The sequence below is a fragment of the Chiloscyllium plagiosum genome, chromosome 25, assembly GCF_004010195.1.
Source record: "Chiloscyllium plagiosum isolate BGI_BamShark_2017 chromosome 25, ASM401019v2, whole genome shotgun sequence".
Lineage (NCBI taxonomy): Eukaryota > Metazoa > Chordata > Chondrichthyes > Orectolobiformes > Hemiscylliidae > Chiloscyllium > Chiloscyllium plagiosum.
In genome coordinates, this window is record NC_057734.1 from 36,872,232 (window position 1) to 36,887,004 (window position 14,773).

General features: G+C 39.9%; 2 protein-coding genes across 3 annotated transcripts in view; one reads left to right on the plus strand and one right to left on the minus strand.

Moving 5' to 3' along the window:
• taok3a (TAO kinase 3a) overlaps positions 1–1,071 on the plus strand; it is a 99,017-nt gene extending 97,946 nt beyond the window's left edge. For both annotated transcript variants that reach the window (XM_043715878.1, XM_043715879.1), the window contains one exon: positions 32–1,071. In XM_043715878.1, coding sequence (XP_043571813.1) covers positions 32–193 — 162 coding nt within the window. In that variant the 3' untranslated portion in view covers positions 194–1,071. The remainder of the gene's footprint in view (positions 1–31) is intronic.
• A 1,719-nt stretch (positions 1,072–2,790) lies between these two features.
• pebp1 (phosphatidylethanolamine binding protein 1) lies at positions 2,791–14,467 on the minus strand. The gene is made up of 4 exons (XM_043715881.1): positions 14,265–14,467; positions 12,178–12,287; positions 8,071–8,171; positions 2,791–3,132 (listed from the first exon to the last, which is right to left on the minus strand). Exons 1-4 carry the CDS (start codon positions 14,397–14,399, stop codon positions 2,915–2,917), a joined length of 564 nt encoding a protein of 187 aa, XP_043571816.1. The 5' UTR covers positions 14,400–14,467; the 3' UTR covers positions 2,791–2,914.
• Between the last annotated feature and the right edge of the window lie 306 nt (positions 14,468–14,773).

Genomic DNA, 14,773 nt, shown 5'->3' on the forward strand with positions numbered 1-14,773 from the left:
ATTCCCCACTGTTTCTTTGTTTTTGTTTAAGATTGAAGAGGAACTGGCCGCACTTCAGAAAGAACGCACTGAGAGAATACGAAATTTATTAGAAAGACAAGGACGGGAAGCTGAAAGCTTTGACATGGAAAGCCTCAGACTTGGGTTTGGAAATTTGCTCACATTGGACTATCCCAAGGAAGACTATAGATGAAAAACATTGCCATAACTTTGCCCAGATTCTAATCCTGGGCTCACTTCTTGAGGGCAGACATCACCTCTGGACTAGTGCCTGTACAGTCCTTAATTTCCTTATCAGGGCCCCATTGTTAATGTTAACAAGAACGCTGACCATTTGTTGGTCATCTTTTAAAATGAGACAGTATTGATATATGTGCAATCATACCTTTTGTGAAATTGGAAAGCAGGATGTACATCGCTTATGATCATGCATTACAACTAATTTGTAAATCTGTGCAGAAAGACAAATGTTATATCTGCAGCCTTATCTTAACTCGCTGCTAGCTTTCTTTCGGTATTTATTCATCAGGAAATTTTATTAAGATTGAATAATTTGATACTAAAGATTTGATGTACATGTCAATCATACAAAGTGCTTCTGGGAAATAGAGTTTTAAAAAGCAATGCTGGCAAGGGTTTCCTAGTCCAGTGTTAATCATATATGTAAAAAAAATCATTTTCTGCTGTGGCAGATGTGCATACTGTATGTGAATCCTGGGACCCAAGTAGCACAATAGGGCCAAGGCACTATCACATATATTGTATAGATGGAATTCAGGAGAGCTTTTACTTATTTTCATAAAGTATTTTAATGGTTCCTCAAATTAATTTTATAATAATTTTTGTTCAGTCTGAGGTAAACCTGCCTGTAAGTGGGATCTTCTAATAGAATTTTCTGTCTAGACCATAAATGTTGCTTAATCATACTCCAAGCTGTGTATTTTCTTACAAAACAAACCAGTAAGTTGCTTTACTATTGCATGCACTCCAGTTTTTTCAGGTAAAATAGCATGACTGTCCAGGCAGACATAAGCTTTTAATCATATTTGTAAATAAAAATGCTCACCATGCTGTGTTGAGAGTTATTTTAGCAGTTTGTATCTTAAAATCAGCAGTCATATTTTTCCTTTCAGATGTAGTTTCAAAAGTGCTGAATGAGAATCTTTTGCAGCCTAAAATGACTTCAAGTATTTGAGTTTAATTTTGCATAAGCAGCTGTTATTCAAATTAGGATAATTTTGCAGCAGTCTGTCCAAAGGGAACATTTTAATAACTTGTGGATCCCAAAATTGAGACACATTGATTTATAGTTACCTTGGGGGGTTCAGCCAGGAAAAGTGTAATAGTCTATGATTAAAATATACCTCTGGCTTATTTTGAAAAACATGGTTTTGGTATGAACATTTTAGCTTATTGAAAGGAAAAACATTCTCAACAATTTTTTTCAATGCAAAAAGTTTATTTAATTTTTATGAAGCATATGTCACTAAATGTCTTCAAATAAAAAGCACAATTTAATAAATTGAACACTAATGATGAAATTTAAAACAAGACAGTTGGGTACAAGCCAGTGATAATCCATTAATCAACATGTGCAGACTACATTTCCAAACAAAAAGAACTTTACCTATGCCAGCAGTTGCACTGTTGTCACTGAAAACTCAAATTACTGAAAGGTGGTTTCTTGATATTGTACACCTCAAACCTTTTAAGGTATTAAGAGTTTGAGTCTTGAGGCACTTTATTTTCCTAAACCACTTTGCTTGAATGTGAAAGTGACTACACCAAGATAACCATTATTTTCTATAACTTCCCACAAGTCATTTTGTGACCTCTAAGTTTCCACTTATTCCCAATTTTACATTACAGGGTAGAAATAGTAATTTAATTCTTAATCACTGCTCCTGTAAATCTGGATTATGTGGCTCCAGTTTTTCTTGGTTCATCTCCATCTTAAATGTATTTTAATAAAGAGGGGCCTATGCAGGCCTCAATTTGGGCAGATGTATGCTGAACTTGGTTTAAGAGCAGTAATTCAGTGGCTAACTAGATTTGTCTTATCTTTAATTTCTTCAAATTAGCAAAATTAGAAGTTTGCACTCTTATCTTGAGCCTTTAACTGAAAATTCATGATTTTAATCACAACTAATTTTGAATTACTGGAAAGATAGTGTAGATGAAATATACTGGATTTTTGAAAATCCAGTAACGTTCTTCCCCTTCAGATGTGCAGAGTCTGCAGATCATTAACAACTTAGTGAGTGATGAGAGTTGGTATATTTAGCCTTTTGTCATCTGAGCTTTTAGTTTAACTCAAATTTTGCAATTTGGGTCATGGATAATACTGAACAGACAAAATGAATTTCTAAAATTTTATTGAAATATTCTCTTCAATATAGATAGTATCATTTACAAGAGGGGGGGGGGGGAAGAGAAATACAAGAAACAGCCCACACTTAAAAGTCACATACCAGTTAATCTTATTGCAGCCATTATCTATTGATGATTTCAAAAAACAAACTGTGCTAAGTTCGATGTGTTAACCATGAATCAGTTAATATTCCACTTTGCTTTGCAGATTTGGTTGTTGCACTAGTGACAGCTGTGAATCTCTCTCGTTCAAATCATTTAAAGCTTTTGAGACTTGCTACTTCGATTAAGTATCAACCTACTTCAGGATACTGTCTTGAAGGAAACAAATCAATGTATATTTTGTCATTTTCTAATGTCTGCAACAAATTAAACTAGCAGCTGTACTTTGACTAACTCAAAGAAGAAGAAACAAATGCAAACTTTTAAAGTGGATATTTATTAAAGGAATATAGAGCATCAATAATACCAGTTTTCAGGCTCTGTACACCCAATTGTCACTTTTTTGACAATCCATTTTTCTAGAAGTATCAAGAATTTATACTTATTTTCCAGACAGTTGTTCATATAGTTTTGGTACATAGTTATCCCATTCAGCCTGGTAGCACGTCCCAGCAACTGGTGCACCCATGCTGTACTTCTTGCGGAATGCTACAGTTTTGAATGTTCCACGTTTATCACCTGAACGGTTGGTCAAACACTGCTCATCACATGTCAGCACCCCAGGTTGTTCGTAAACTAGCCAGACATAGCGGTGAAGACCTAAAGTAAACTTTGTTAAAGAAACTTGCAAAAACAAAAATCACGTAGAAAAAAGTAAAAATATATAGTTAATCCCATGCAAGAATGATGGTTGTTCCCATGGTCCACAGGAAATTTACTGGCTAGAATCAGGAATGGATCCATGAAGATTGCCGCCATTGTGAAATAGTCAACAAGCCAATATACACTTCAATACCAATAGATAACAGCAGAGCCAGCTCCAAATTAGCTAGTCCAACCTTGTAGGTAGCAAATGGAAAAATTATGACAAGGGTTTCTAGTGCCACTACAGGTTGTCCTGGTATGTTTCATGTTACTGAAAAATTGTGGATGGTTTGGATAATGCAAACTTTCTGCTCAATGGAAAATAGTTATTTTCTCTAGCAGTTTTCCAGTGAGGTTGCAACTGTCACATTATATCATAACCTGTACCTGTAAATGCCTACGTGAACAGCATACTGCATTAGTTAGAGGACATTTTCTGGTCATACTGGTCAAGTCTATAATTTGTGTAAATAAAACATTGACACCAACAGTACTTGCTACTTAGATGTTATAGCCCCTTTAAATGGGTTAAGTATACCTGAAACTCGCTCACTATTGATTCATATGTTTTTCAAGCATCTGTTCCATAGATTTATCATTTGGATTTAATTGCTTGGCTGAGATATGACTGCAAGTTACTGTCGAGTTGATGAAGGCTGGAACTGAAAGTGATAGTTGCTAGTACAATTAAGATTGCCCAAGGTTTGGACATTCAATGTTAAGGTAAAAATGAACAGCTATATCCTGATTTTCATAACATGCAAATTCCCATCATGGACATACTGCCTAAAACTAATCCATGTGGAGCTTTGTAATCAACAGAAGCAATTAAAATTTACAGGATGATGAGGTTTTGTATGACTGGCAGGTCCATGATTTTTGTATTTTTCAGTATAATTTTTTCATTCTGTTGCTTAATTTGTGCTCTTCAATATCTATCAGGCTAAGACTGATATCTGGCTGAGATAAGACACTACCTGACTCTAAGATCGTCTGCAGTCTGCGACAACCTGCTATCCAGAATCATCCTAAAATGCAAAGATAACATGTGACAAAACAAACCTAGTCTTTACCTTGCCCTAAACCCCACCCAAAAGCTACAAGAGTATTGAGTTTGGTCTTAATTTTACTCACTACAATCAGCTGCATTTCTCCCTTCTACAGTCTACTTCGTCCAGCTTTCTAATACTTCCCTTGACCTAGCCTGAAATGTGACTTAAGTGTTAAATTGCAAAACAGTAACTTTGGCTCCAGGTGCTGGCAGGTCTGCTTAGCTTCTCTCCAAACCACTCACCATTGATTTGAAAGTACATTATTGACCAATTGGCAGTGAAGGAACAGGAAAGGAGAGAATTCCCTCCTTAAAATGTAGGTCAACACAGCTTGTGGACTGCAGCAGCTCAACACCACCACTTTCAAGGGCAACTTGGGATGGGGAAATAAAAGTGCTGACCAGCCAGTGATGGCCAAATGAATTAAAAAAAAAAAAAAATTGTCCATGCCACCCACTTCCTATTCCTTCTAAACAGCAGAAGAATGAACTTTTAATGCCTGTTACACAGTTGAGAAACATTTCTAATGTTAGTTTCTACCTCACTCCAAGTCTATATTCACATTTTATTCCAAAATAAAACCCATCACCTTTGTAAATTGCTGATCTCACTAACCAGTTTTCCCAAGTCTTAATATTGTCACTCACTGATGCCATCCAATTTCTGTCCTTGTCAGAGTACAGAAACTGCTCTAATGGCTGTGATCAAATTAAATTGCCCTGCTCATTCTGTCTACAGACTTTGACATTATTGATAATAGAGATGGTGGGAGGCAGTTTTCATCCACATCATTAATTCCTTCACCTGCACTCTTTCCTCTGATGTTCCTCAGATTTGTCCCTGCCCCTCCATCCTACTTCTCATGCATATGCTGCCCCTTCAGCAACCTCTTGAAGCAGAAATGTTAGGTTTCACACACACAGAACATCTTGTATTGACACCTAAATTAATCACTTGTGGCATAACCAGTTAGTTAATTTAAGGAAACTACTAAAGCCTAAAAGCCATTCATTTTTAGTACCCATGTGCTGTTCCAGCAATAAAGTTTCAACTTTGATCTCCAGCATCTGCAGACCTCACTTTCTCACCTAAATTAATCACTTGTGGCATAACCAGTTAGTTAATTTAAGGAAACTACTAAAGCCTAAAAGCCATTCATTTTTAGTACCCACTCCAAACTTAATCTGACTTTTGGAAATAGGGATAAAGTTCAAACTTGTCATGTGACAGTGATAGCTAGGGTGTGAAGTCAGAAGCTCTAAGACCAGCTTTGTCCACTTTTAACTTCAGAAAAAATTTGCAAGAATTATTCCAGGGATAGAAAATTTCGAGATTGGATAAGTTAGGTCTAAATTTTCTTTATAGAAGGCTGAGGGGGAAAAGCTAATAGAAGTAATGGAACATAATGAAGTGCCTCAACAGACTAGACAAATGTTTAGGCGAAAGTGTGTACTGCAGATGCTGGAGATAGAGTCAAAATTAGAGTGGTGCTGGAAAAGCACAGCAAGTCAGGCAGCATCCTGATGAAGGGCTTTTGTCACAAACAGATTTTCCTGCTCCTCTGATGCTGCCTGATCTACTGTGCTTTTCCAGCACCACTAATGTATATAGAAACATTCCCAAATACAAGGGTCAACAATAAAAGAGGCACAGATTTAAACTAACAAACTGAGCAATAAAAAAGTTAATGTGGCTATTGTCTAAAATATATTGCCCAAGAGTTTACTTGAGACTGGTTTAATCAAGGCTTTCAAAAGGAAATTAAAAATTTGATATATGAAAAGGAATAAACATTCAGGGTTACAAGGGGAAAAAAAGCAAATGAATCGAGAACCAGTTTGTTGCACAGGTGTTTCTCATGCTGAAATCTAAAAGCCTCACATTTATTATTCCAATGCTGTTCTTACTGATCTATCCTCTATAAACACAAGATCATCCAAATCACTATCCATGTCTCAACTCCCCACCAAATCCAATTTACCAATCACCCAAGCTTACTGATCTGTATTAGACCCCTTCCATCCTTTGATTTTAAAACTTTACAACCTTGGTTTCCAAATCAGTCCTTGGCCTTGCCCTTCCCTAGGTCTATAAATTTCTTCCAGGAGATATCCGTGCACCTGAGTAAAGGATTTTGATAAGTTATGCTTGTACAGAATGGTGGTGAGGCCTCTTCTAGATTACAGTATCCAGTTCTGGTGTTTTACAAGTGACATTATTAACCCATGATTCAGAACAGATTTACCAGGATATTATTTGCAAAAGGATTCCAGTTATAAGGGAGGCTAGATAGAATGGGATTTTTTTTTTCCTCTCACTGGAGCATAGAAGATTGAGGTAACTTTTAGACATCTGTAAGGTCATGAGATGTATAGATAAAAGGAGAATGGTGGGAGATTTCTAGAATAGGGTGTATATTATGGTGAAGAAAGGAAAAAATTTTAAAAAGTAGGTGAAGGGTATTTTTTTTTCCAAAACAGTGCTTTTCTTTTGAATGAACTTCCAAAGTAGTAGAGACACTTACGTGAATTAGTGGTGTTTGGAGGGCCATGGCCAAGCACAGGCAGGTGGGACTGGTTGAATTTTGAATTAGTCATCATGCCAAGTCTGACTATGACACTCCCATTTTAACTACTCCATCTTTATTGGCAGCCCAATGTTACATGCCTAGGCTGGAATATTGTCCGACAGCTCTCCATCTCATTATCCTCCCTCAGGATTGCGAACAAGTTTTTACTCTCTCTATGCATAGCTCAGTACTATGTTACTTTCAAGTTTCCATGGATAACTTAAGTGTTTTAAAGAATTGCAAGTTATTAATTGAATGTCCAGTCAAATAAAGAGACTTCAGTTCAAGATGTAGTGAATTGTTAGAGCTGTCTTTACATCCACGCTCCAACAAGAAAATTTGGATGTAAGTTTGCTCACTGAGGTGGAAGGTTCTTTTTCAGATGTTTTATCACCATACTAGGCAACATCAGTGAGCATCCAGATGAAGCACTGGTGGTATGGCCTGCTTTCTACTGGTGTTTAGGTTTCCTTGGGTTGTCGTCATCTGTTTATTTTTAAGGGAGTGTGGGTGATTGACTTGGATCCCATTTATTATGGGTTTGTTAATAGAAGCATGGCAATCTAACTGGAATGCTAAAGAATTCTCGTGCGTGTCTCTGTTTGGCTTGTCCCAGTCAAAGTGGTGTCCTTCCTCATCTCAGAGGATACTAGTGGTTTGAAGTTCCCATGGACAAAGACAAAACCAGGACATATTAACATCCACTAGCCACAAAAAGACATGACCTACTCAGAATCCTTACATACAGATAAGGTAGGACATCACATCCATCCTAGAACAAGGCAAACAGAAAAATGCATGAGAATTCCTAGAAGCATGGTATTGCAACTAGAACTATTAACAAACACTGACTTGGATCCCTTTTACCACACCTTGAGAGAACAGGAAGTGACATCACAGCAAGTGATGTCACCAAACTAAGGAAACCTAAACAAATAGAAAGCAGGCCATACCACCATCTGGAGTCCCACTGATGAAGTTACTAGTATGGTGATGAAACATCTGAAAACTTACCTGCCAACTTACAAACCTACTCCTAGAACCTCAACCTGAGCTACAAATCTCCTCCAAACTCGCTAAAATTATTTAGAGTCTGGGGAAGTAGCACACTAAATTTAATTTTTCTTCCATTTGAAGGACAAAAAAAAGTTTGTGTTGTCGGGTGCAGTGCATTGCAGAAAGTTTGGGAATACTTCGACTGAAATTTGCAACAAGATGTCAATACCAATGAACGTAGCTCATTAAATTATATTGACAAATGAATGGACTCACCAGTTCCTTTAGGAGGACCTGAGCCAACATAGTCAGACTGAATCTCTCCACTTTTCATGTCATTTCCTTTCATGTTGATTAAAATGAAATGGTGCCACTCCCTAAAACAAAAGAACAAGTTTAATTGGGAACCATGTCAGTTTCTTTACATTTCAACATCTACTGTAGAAAGTATTGCAAACAATAAGTGGGTGTGGAGAGCACATAACCACAAGGACATGGATAGAAAAAGGACTTCCTAGCAGTACTGGAATGCACCCTGAAAGACAGGACCTAAAGAAACCCAGCAGGCCATCAGACAGACAGTAGCGAATACATTAAACAGAAAGAGAGGGAACACCTTCTACACAATGGAAAGGAAAACCCTGGAAGTACTCAAGACAGAAAAATCAATCCTAGCTGCAGACAAATAGCACGTGACCAGCCTGACCAGAACAATACTTTATTTCAAAAATATACTTTATTCATAAAATACTTTAATGGTCTGTACAGTTGGACATGCCATACATATGTAAACATTCCATTTGTTTGCATACTGAAACAGAGTAATCATTCCTATTTACAGGTCTGTATAATTACATTTTTAGCTGAGGCGTCAGCAGAGCCCAAATGACTGCATGGGCCCCCTGTTCTTCTGGAGGCAGGCAGATGTTACATGGTGGTCTTTCCCCACTGCGCCTTGGTGGCAGCTGACCCAAGCTTCAGCACGCCCCTCAACATGTAGTCCTGGACTTTGGAATGTGCCAGTCTGCAACACTTGGTCGAGGTCAACTCCTTCAGCTGGAAGATCAACAGGTTTCGGACTGCCCAGAGAGAGAGTGTCCAAACACGTGTAGATACTGATACCTATCAACAGGTGGCAACAGACCCAGATCCACAGCTAAAAAACCACATTTCAGTACCCCCGAGGAAACTACACAAGACAGGCTAAGTTAAAACAGACCTCCAAAAGAATCCAACATATCCAGTTTCTACGGATTGTCAAAAAGGTACATAAACAAGTACCCCCACCATCCTGCCCCACAGACCCATAGTCTCACTTCCCAGCATACACTTGCATACAGATTAATAAAGAAACTGCAACACAAACTGAAACACCTAGAAGACTACTCAAGCCACTCAACCCAGGAATTCCTTAACATCAAAGGCACCAAGATAGAGGATGATGAGATCATGATTTCCTTCAATGTTTTAGCCCTATTCACAGCAATAAACATCACCCTAGCCAAAGGAACACTAGCCTCACCGCTAAACGAACTAAGGACACAAACACCTGACAGCATCCTCAAATAGTAGACCTGTGCCTCACAACCCACTTTACCTTCAAGTGACAAGATCTACAAATAAAATCAACAGGACATCTGTGTTCACCAATATCAGGACTTTTGGCAGAAGCAGCCACGCAGTGGTTAGAACAAACAGTCCTCCCCATGATCCAGTCCAAGCTTTGGGTCCGCTATGTGGATGACACCTTTGTCATCATGAAATGCAACAAATTACAAGAAACAAAACATCCTTACTGGTATAAAGTTTGCCAAAGAGGAAGACAGTAACAGACTCCCTTTCCTGGATGTCACAGTAGAATGAAAAGCCAATGGAGAGCTGCAGACCAGCTTTTACAGGAAAGCAACACACACTGACCAGATACTCAACTTCAGGAGCAATCATCCAAACAAATTGAGATGCATCAGGACTTTTAAAAACGAGCAACGCACTGCAGCACCCAGGAACTACGAGAAGCGGAGGAAAAACACCAATACAACGTATTCAGGAATGACAGGCACCTGATAAGCACAGTCCAGATAGTCCTGCAGAACAGACATAAACAACACCACATGCCCAGAGACCCTCGCCACACTACCAGACAAAGACATCCCAGATGACAGCCGGACTACTCCAGCCCCTAAGCATTATGGTAGACAAACCTACCACCACACTGAAATAGGTACTGATGCATTTAAACAACACTAAGAACAACCAGCAGAATGACCGTCATATGCAAAATACTCTGCAACAAACATTGTAAATGGACAGATGGGCAGGAAGCTAGCCACCAGGATACGTGAGCACCAACTAGCTACCAAAAGACATTACCAACTATCACTAGTGCAAATGAAGAGGGACACCAATTCGCATGAGACAATACATCCATCCTGGGACAGGCTAAACAAAGGCACATATGGGAACTCCTAGAGGCCTGGCATTCAAACTGGAACTCCATTAACAAACAGGTTTGGACCCCATTTACCAATCTCAGAAACAGAGCTGGAAATGATATCACTCATCACAACAAACTGAGAAAAATAGCAAACAGGACAGAGCTTCACTGGAGGCTCATTGATGACGTTACCTAGCATGGTGACGAAATGTCCGAGAACAAATCTACCAGCTCAGACAGCAAATTTACAGTCTGACAACTACCAGTTAGAATATCAGGTCATTTCTTATTCAAAAAGTACACATACAGTAGGCAACCTGCTCCCTAAAATATTCCACTGCTACTTTCAAATCTTAGAAGTGAATCCTTACACAACACAAGGTTGACTGTACAATGCATTTCTAATAAGCACTTCAATTTGTTCTCCTTATAAGTGATAGCTGTTACATGTAATCCAAGCCTTAACATAGTAATTTATATAAAATAAACTGCTCTGGAGCCAATAGCGAGAAGCAAGCTGGAGAAGAGTGGTTATATAACTGAAGTGAAAATACCCCATTCCTTTATAAGCAAATACATATAGTTAATACTATAAGAGTGTTAAAGTACCTATTCGAGACAGCTCAGGGAACCCCTGATGGGCTCAACCTGTAAGCACCTCTCTGTTCATCCCAGATATCGCACTCTGTGGTAGTTTGGAATATAAAACAGTTTAGTTTAAGTTATTATATTTATTTATCAATGGCATTAATGTTACACTACAAGCCAGGCTTGTGCTAAGGTTCTAAAACCATTAATAGAGTAGCAGTGCCAGCTCTTACCCCCAAGAGCTCTCTCAGGCTACTCCCCTTATTGCTGCAAACAAGCTGTCTTTATACAGAATTTGGGATTAAAACTGCAAAAAAAACCACATCCTTAATCAGATCAGCAGCAATAAAATGGCAAAAGTTTGCCGAGGAAGAGAAACTCATCGACAGGTCTGAGTACACTTGACTAATTAAGCTAAATGCACAAAGTGAAAACCCTAGATCAAGCAGGCCAGATGGTCAATTGCTTTGGCTCGTACATAACAAGATTCATCTAAACTGTAGAAAACGTCATGACTGCTACCACGCCCAGTAGCATTATCCTGCAAAATGCCTATTTAAATCATCTTTCTTGAATGCAAAGTAAATTCATAACATTCACGGATCTCAAGCTTCCAGGAACACACAAACATTCAATCCATGACAAGCCGGTGTTCATTCAAATCAGACCACAGAGTTAATCTTTCCGCCAGCTTCCGTCCTGTCTGTGTCCCTTGAACCCTTCAAGTCGGTGAATGTAATTTACAAAAGAATGTTTTCTCACTCACATGAGCATCTTTCAACTTCCTTACTATGTCACTTTTAGCCTTTGTTTTCTCCTCCTGCAAGGATAGTGAGACATTCATATTCCAGAACAGTCAAGACGAGAGGAACGGAGCTTCAAATTCTAATCTGCTCAATTTGGTATACATGAAAATATATCAGGATTGTTCTATTACGTGCATATGCCACTCAACTTGTTAAATTACAAGTTCTTTTCCTATTGAATGAGTTTTAAGAGTCTTCTATATAACCATAATTTGTTTCTGACATCCAATTGCAAAATATATGCACCTCCAGCCCCAAGCATGAGAAAGAAGTACTGCCACACATTCCACAAAGGTTATCACCTTATTTACACTGATCCACTGACACTTAGAACAGATGTCCTTAATTCTTCTGAACATCTTGCAAACAATATGTCCACTGGAACTTTATTTTATTTAAGTGACCAAATGAGTCACACTTAAATTCAATCTATTTTAGTAATTCAACATAAGGAGTGAAACTTTTCACACGAGATGAATTATGAAAATGTTTCACCCTCAACCCTTTCACTGTAGGCAAAGAATAATGATCAAGAATGTCCCTTATGCTACCTACCTAAACTTTGGCGCTTTCCTGCTCGGAGCATCTGGGTCAGTTAAAATCAGAGTGTAAAGCTTGGCTGGATCACATCCAGACCAGTTAATGCTGACTGGGCGGTTCTGTACCTGCCAAGAACAATTTAAATGCACTTATGATCAGACATACAAAGACACTGGAAAAGTAAACTTACATTAGACTTCGACTCAAGTTATTTAAAAGGAAGCCTTTGAACTCATTGCAGAATTATTTGCACTAGAAATTAGATTAGCACTATTGAATGGATGCATATTTTAGCATCATACAACATGGAAACAGACCCTTTGGTCCAACCAGAGATCCTAATCTGACCTAGTCCCATTTGCCAGCATTTTGCCCATATCCCTCTAAACCCACCTGTTAATATACTGTCCGGATGCCTTTGAAATATTGCAAAAGCACCCACATCCACTACTTCCTCTGGCAGCTGGTTCTATACATGGACAGTTGCCTACATGACTAAGTTACTCCTCAGGTCCTTCTTTAATTTTTCCCCCTCTGCCCTCTCGTTGTGGACTTCCCCACATAGGGTGAATTGCCAAGGGCTTTTTACCCTATCTATGCCACTTATGATTTTATAAGCCTTTTAAAGGTCACCCCTCAGCCTCCCAATGCTCCAGCCTATTCAGCCTCTCCCTGTAACTCAAATCCCCTAGTCCCATCAACTTCTTTGTAAACCTTTTCTGCACCTTCTCAAATCTAATATCTTACTTTTAGAAGGGTAACCAGAAATGTACAGTTTTGTAAGTCACCAATGTCTTGTACAACTGGAACACAGCATCCCAATTGTTATATTGTCCTGAACAGCTTATGCTCAAAATGTCAACTCTCCTGCACCTCCGATACAGCCTGACCAGCTGTGCTTTTCCACTGCTATATTCAATGGTCTGGCCAACAAAAGCAAGCATGCCAGACACCTTCACGATCCAGTCTGTGACACTACTTTCAGTGAACTATGGAACTATGCACCTACACCCCTAGATTTTTGTTCAGCAACACTTAGGGCCCCAACTATTAACTGGGAAAGTCCTCCTGTGGTTTGCCTTATTAAAATGCAAGACCTTATAATGGACAAGAAAATTCAGCAATCAAAAAAAATGGGGAACATTGTACAGTTATAGGATTCGTTAAAGGTGGCCAAACAACCTAAATCATTAGCAGTTGTCATGATCCTATGTAAAGGCCTTGGAAGCACATTGTTTTAGCTCTAAATAAGTGGTCAGAATTTTTTTTTTTTTAAAAAAGCTGGTTTGATACTATTGAATGGAAAGGTTACACAGCCATTCTCGTTCAGAGTTTTGTAAAAAAACAATCACAGCACCGGGTTATAGTCCAACAGGTTTAACTGGAAGCACACTAGCTTTCGAAGCACTGCTCCTTCATCAGCTGGTTGTGGTTCATCAGCACAACCACCTGTTGAAGGAACAGCGCTCTGAAAGCTAGCACTTCCAATTAAACCTGTTGGACCATAACCTGGTATTGATTTTTTTTGTACACCGTAGCCCAACACCGGAATGCCCAAATCATTCTCGTTCAGGGTAACAGTCTCTGAACTTGTGCTGGGTCAGGGAGAATTAAGAGTGAAATCTGACCCAACTTCCACTCTTACGAATGACCAATAATTGTAAACTTATAAAGTCATCCGGCAGATCCACGAGCCGAGAAATAATACATGGATTTTCCTCTCCGCCACCCCCTGACGCAGCGGGGAAGGGGACAGGCTGCAAAATGGCAGACAGCTGCAGCAAAACATACGCAGTTTGTACTGCAGCCAACTGTGCTGGGAAACTGAACCAGCTGACCGTCAAACACCCACCTTTTGTTAATAAAAACACAGAAATGCGGTGTTAATGCAGCCGAGTGTGAGAGAGAAGCTCTCTCTGCACATAACGGTCAGATCTCTCTCTCTCTCTCTCTCTCCTCCTTCCCCACCCCTCCGTGAAGTCTGCAGTCACCCTGACCCCTTTCTCCTCCCTCCCTGAACAGTAACTTCCAGAAGCTGCTCCCACCCCGAACGAGCGGAGCTCTGCGCCAACGCCGCCCGGACTCCCACCGCGTCCGGTTACCTGCGTCGGAGTCAGCACTTTGCCCAGAGCATCGATCTCCACCGCGCCATAGCTGACGTGCAGCGGCTGGCCAGGCTTCTCCTCCACTTCATGCAGGGCCAGCGGGCCCGACCACTCGTGCAGGTCGACAGACATCTCGCGGCAAATAACGGCATACGCGTGCACGCTCCACCCGCGCCTCCTTCACCACCTCAACGGCACGGGAGACCACGTGCTTCCACGGGTTCCGCCATTCCTATTGGCTGAGCGCCGCCCCGCCCTCTGGCGCCTCCTGCCCCGCCTCCTGTCAACTCGCATCCCTCCAGCGCCTGCACATTGCTGCCCAGATTTCAGCATGACCCCCCTGGAGTGATTATGTGAAGGTGCCTATATTGGATTGGGGTTGATAAAGTTAAAAATACCAGGTAATGGTCTTGACCCCGACAGGTCGACTTTCCTTTTCCAGCTCCACATTTTTTTAGCCTCCAATGGTAGATTCCCTACCTCTGAGTCAGAGGAACTGAAATCAA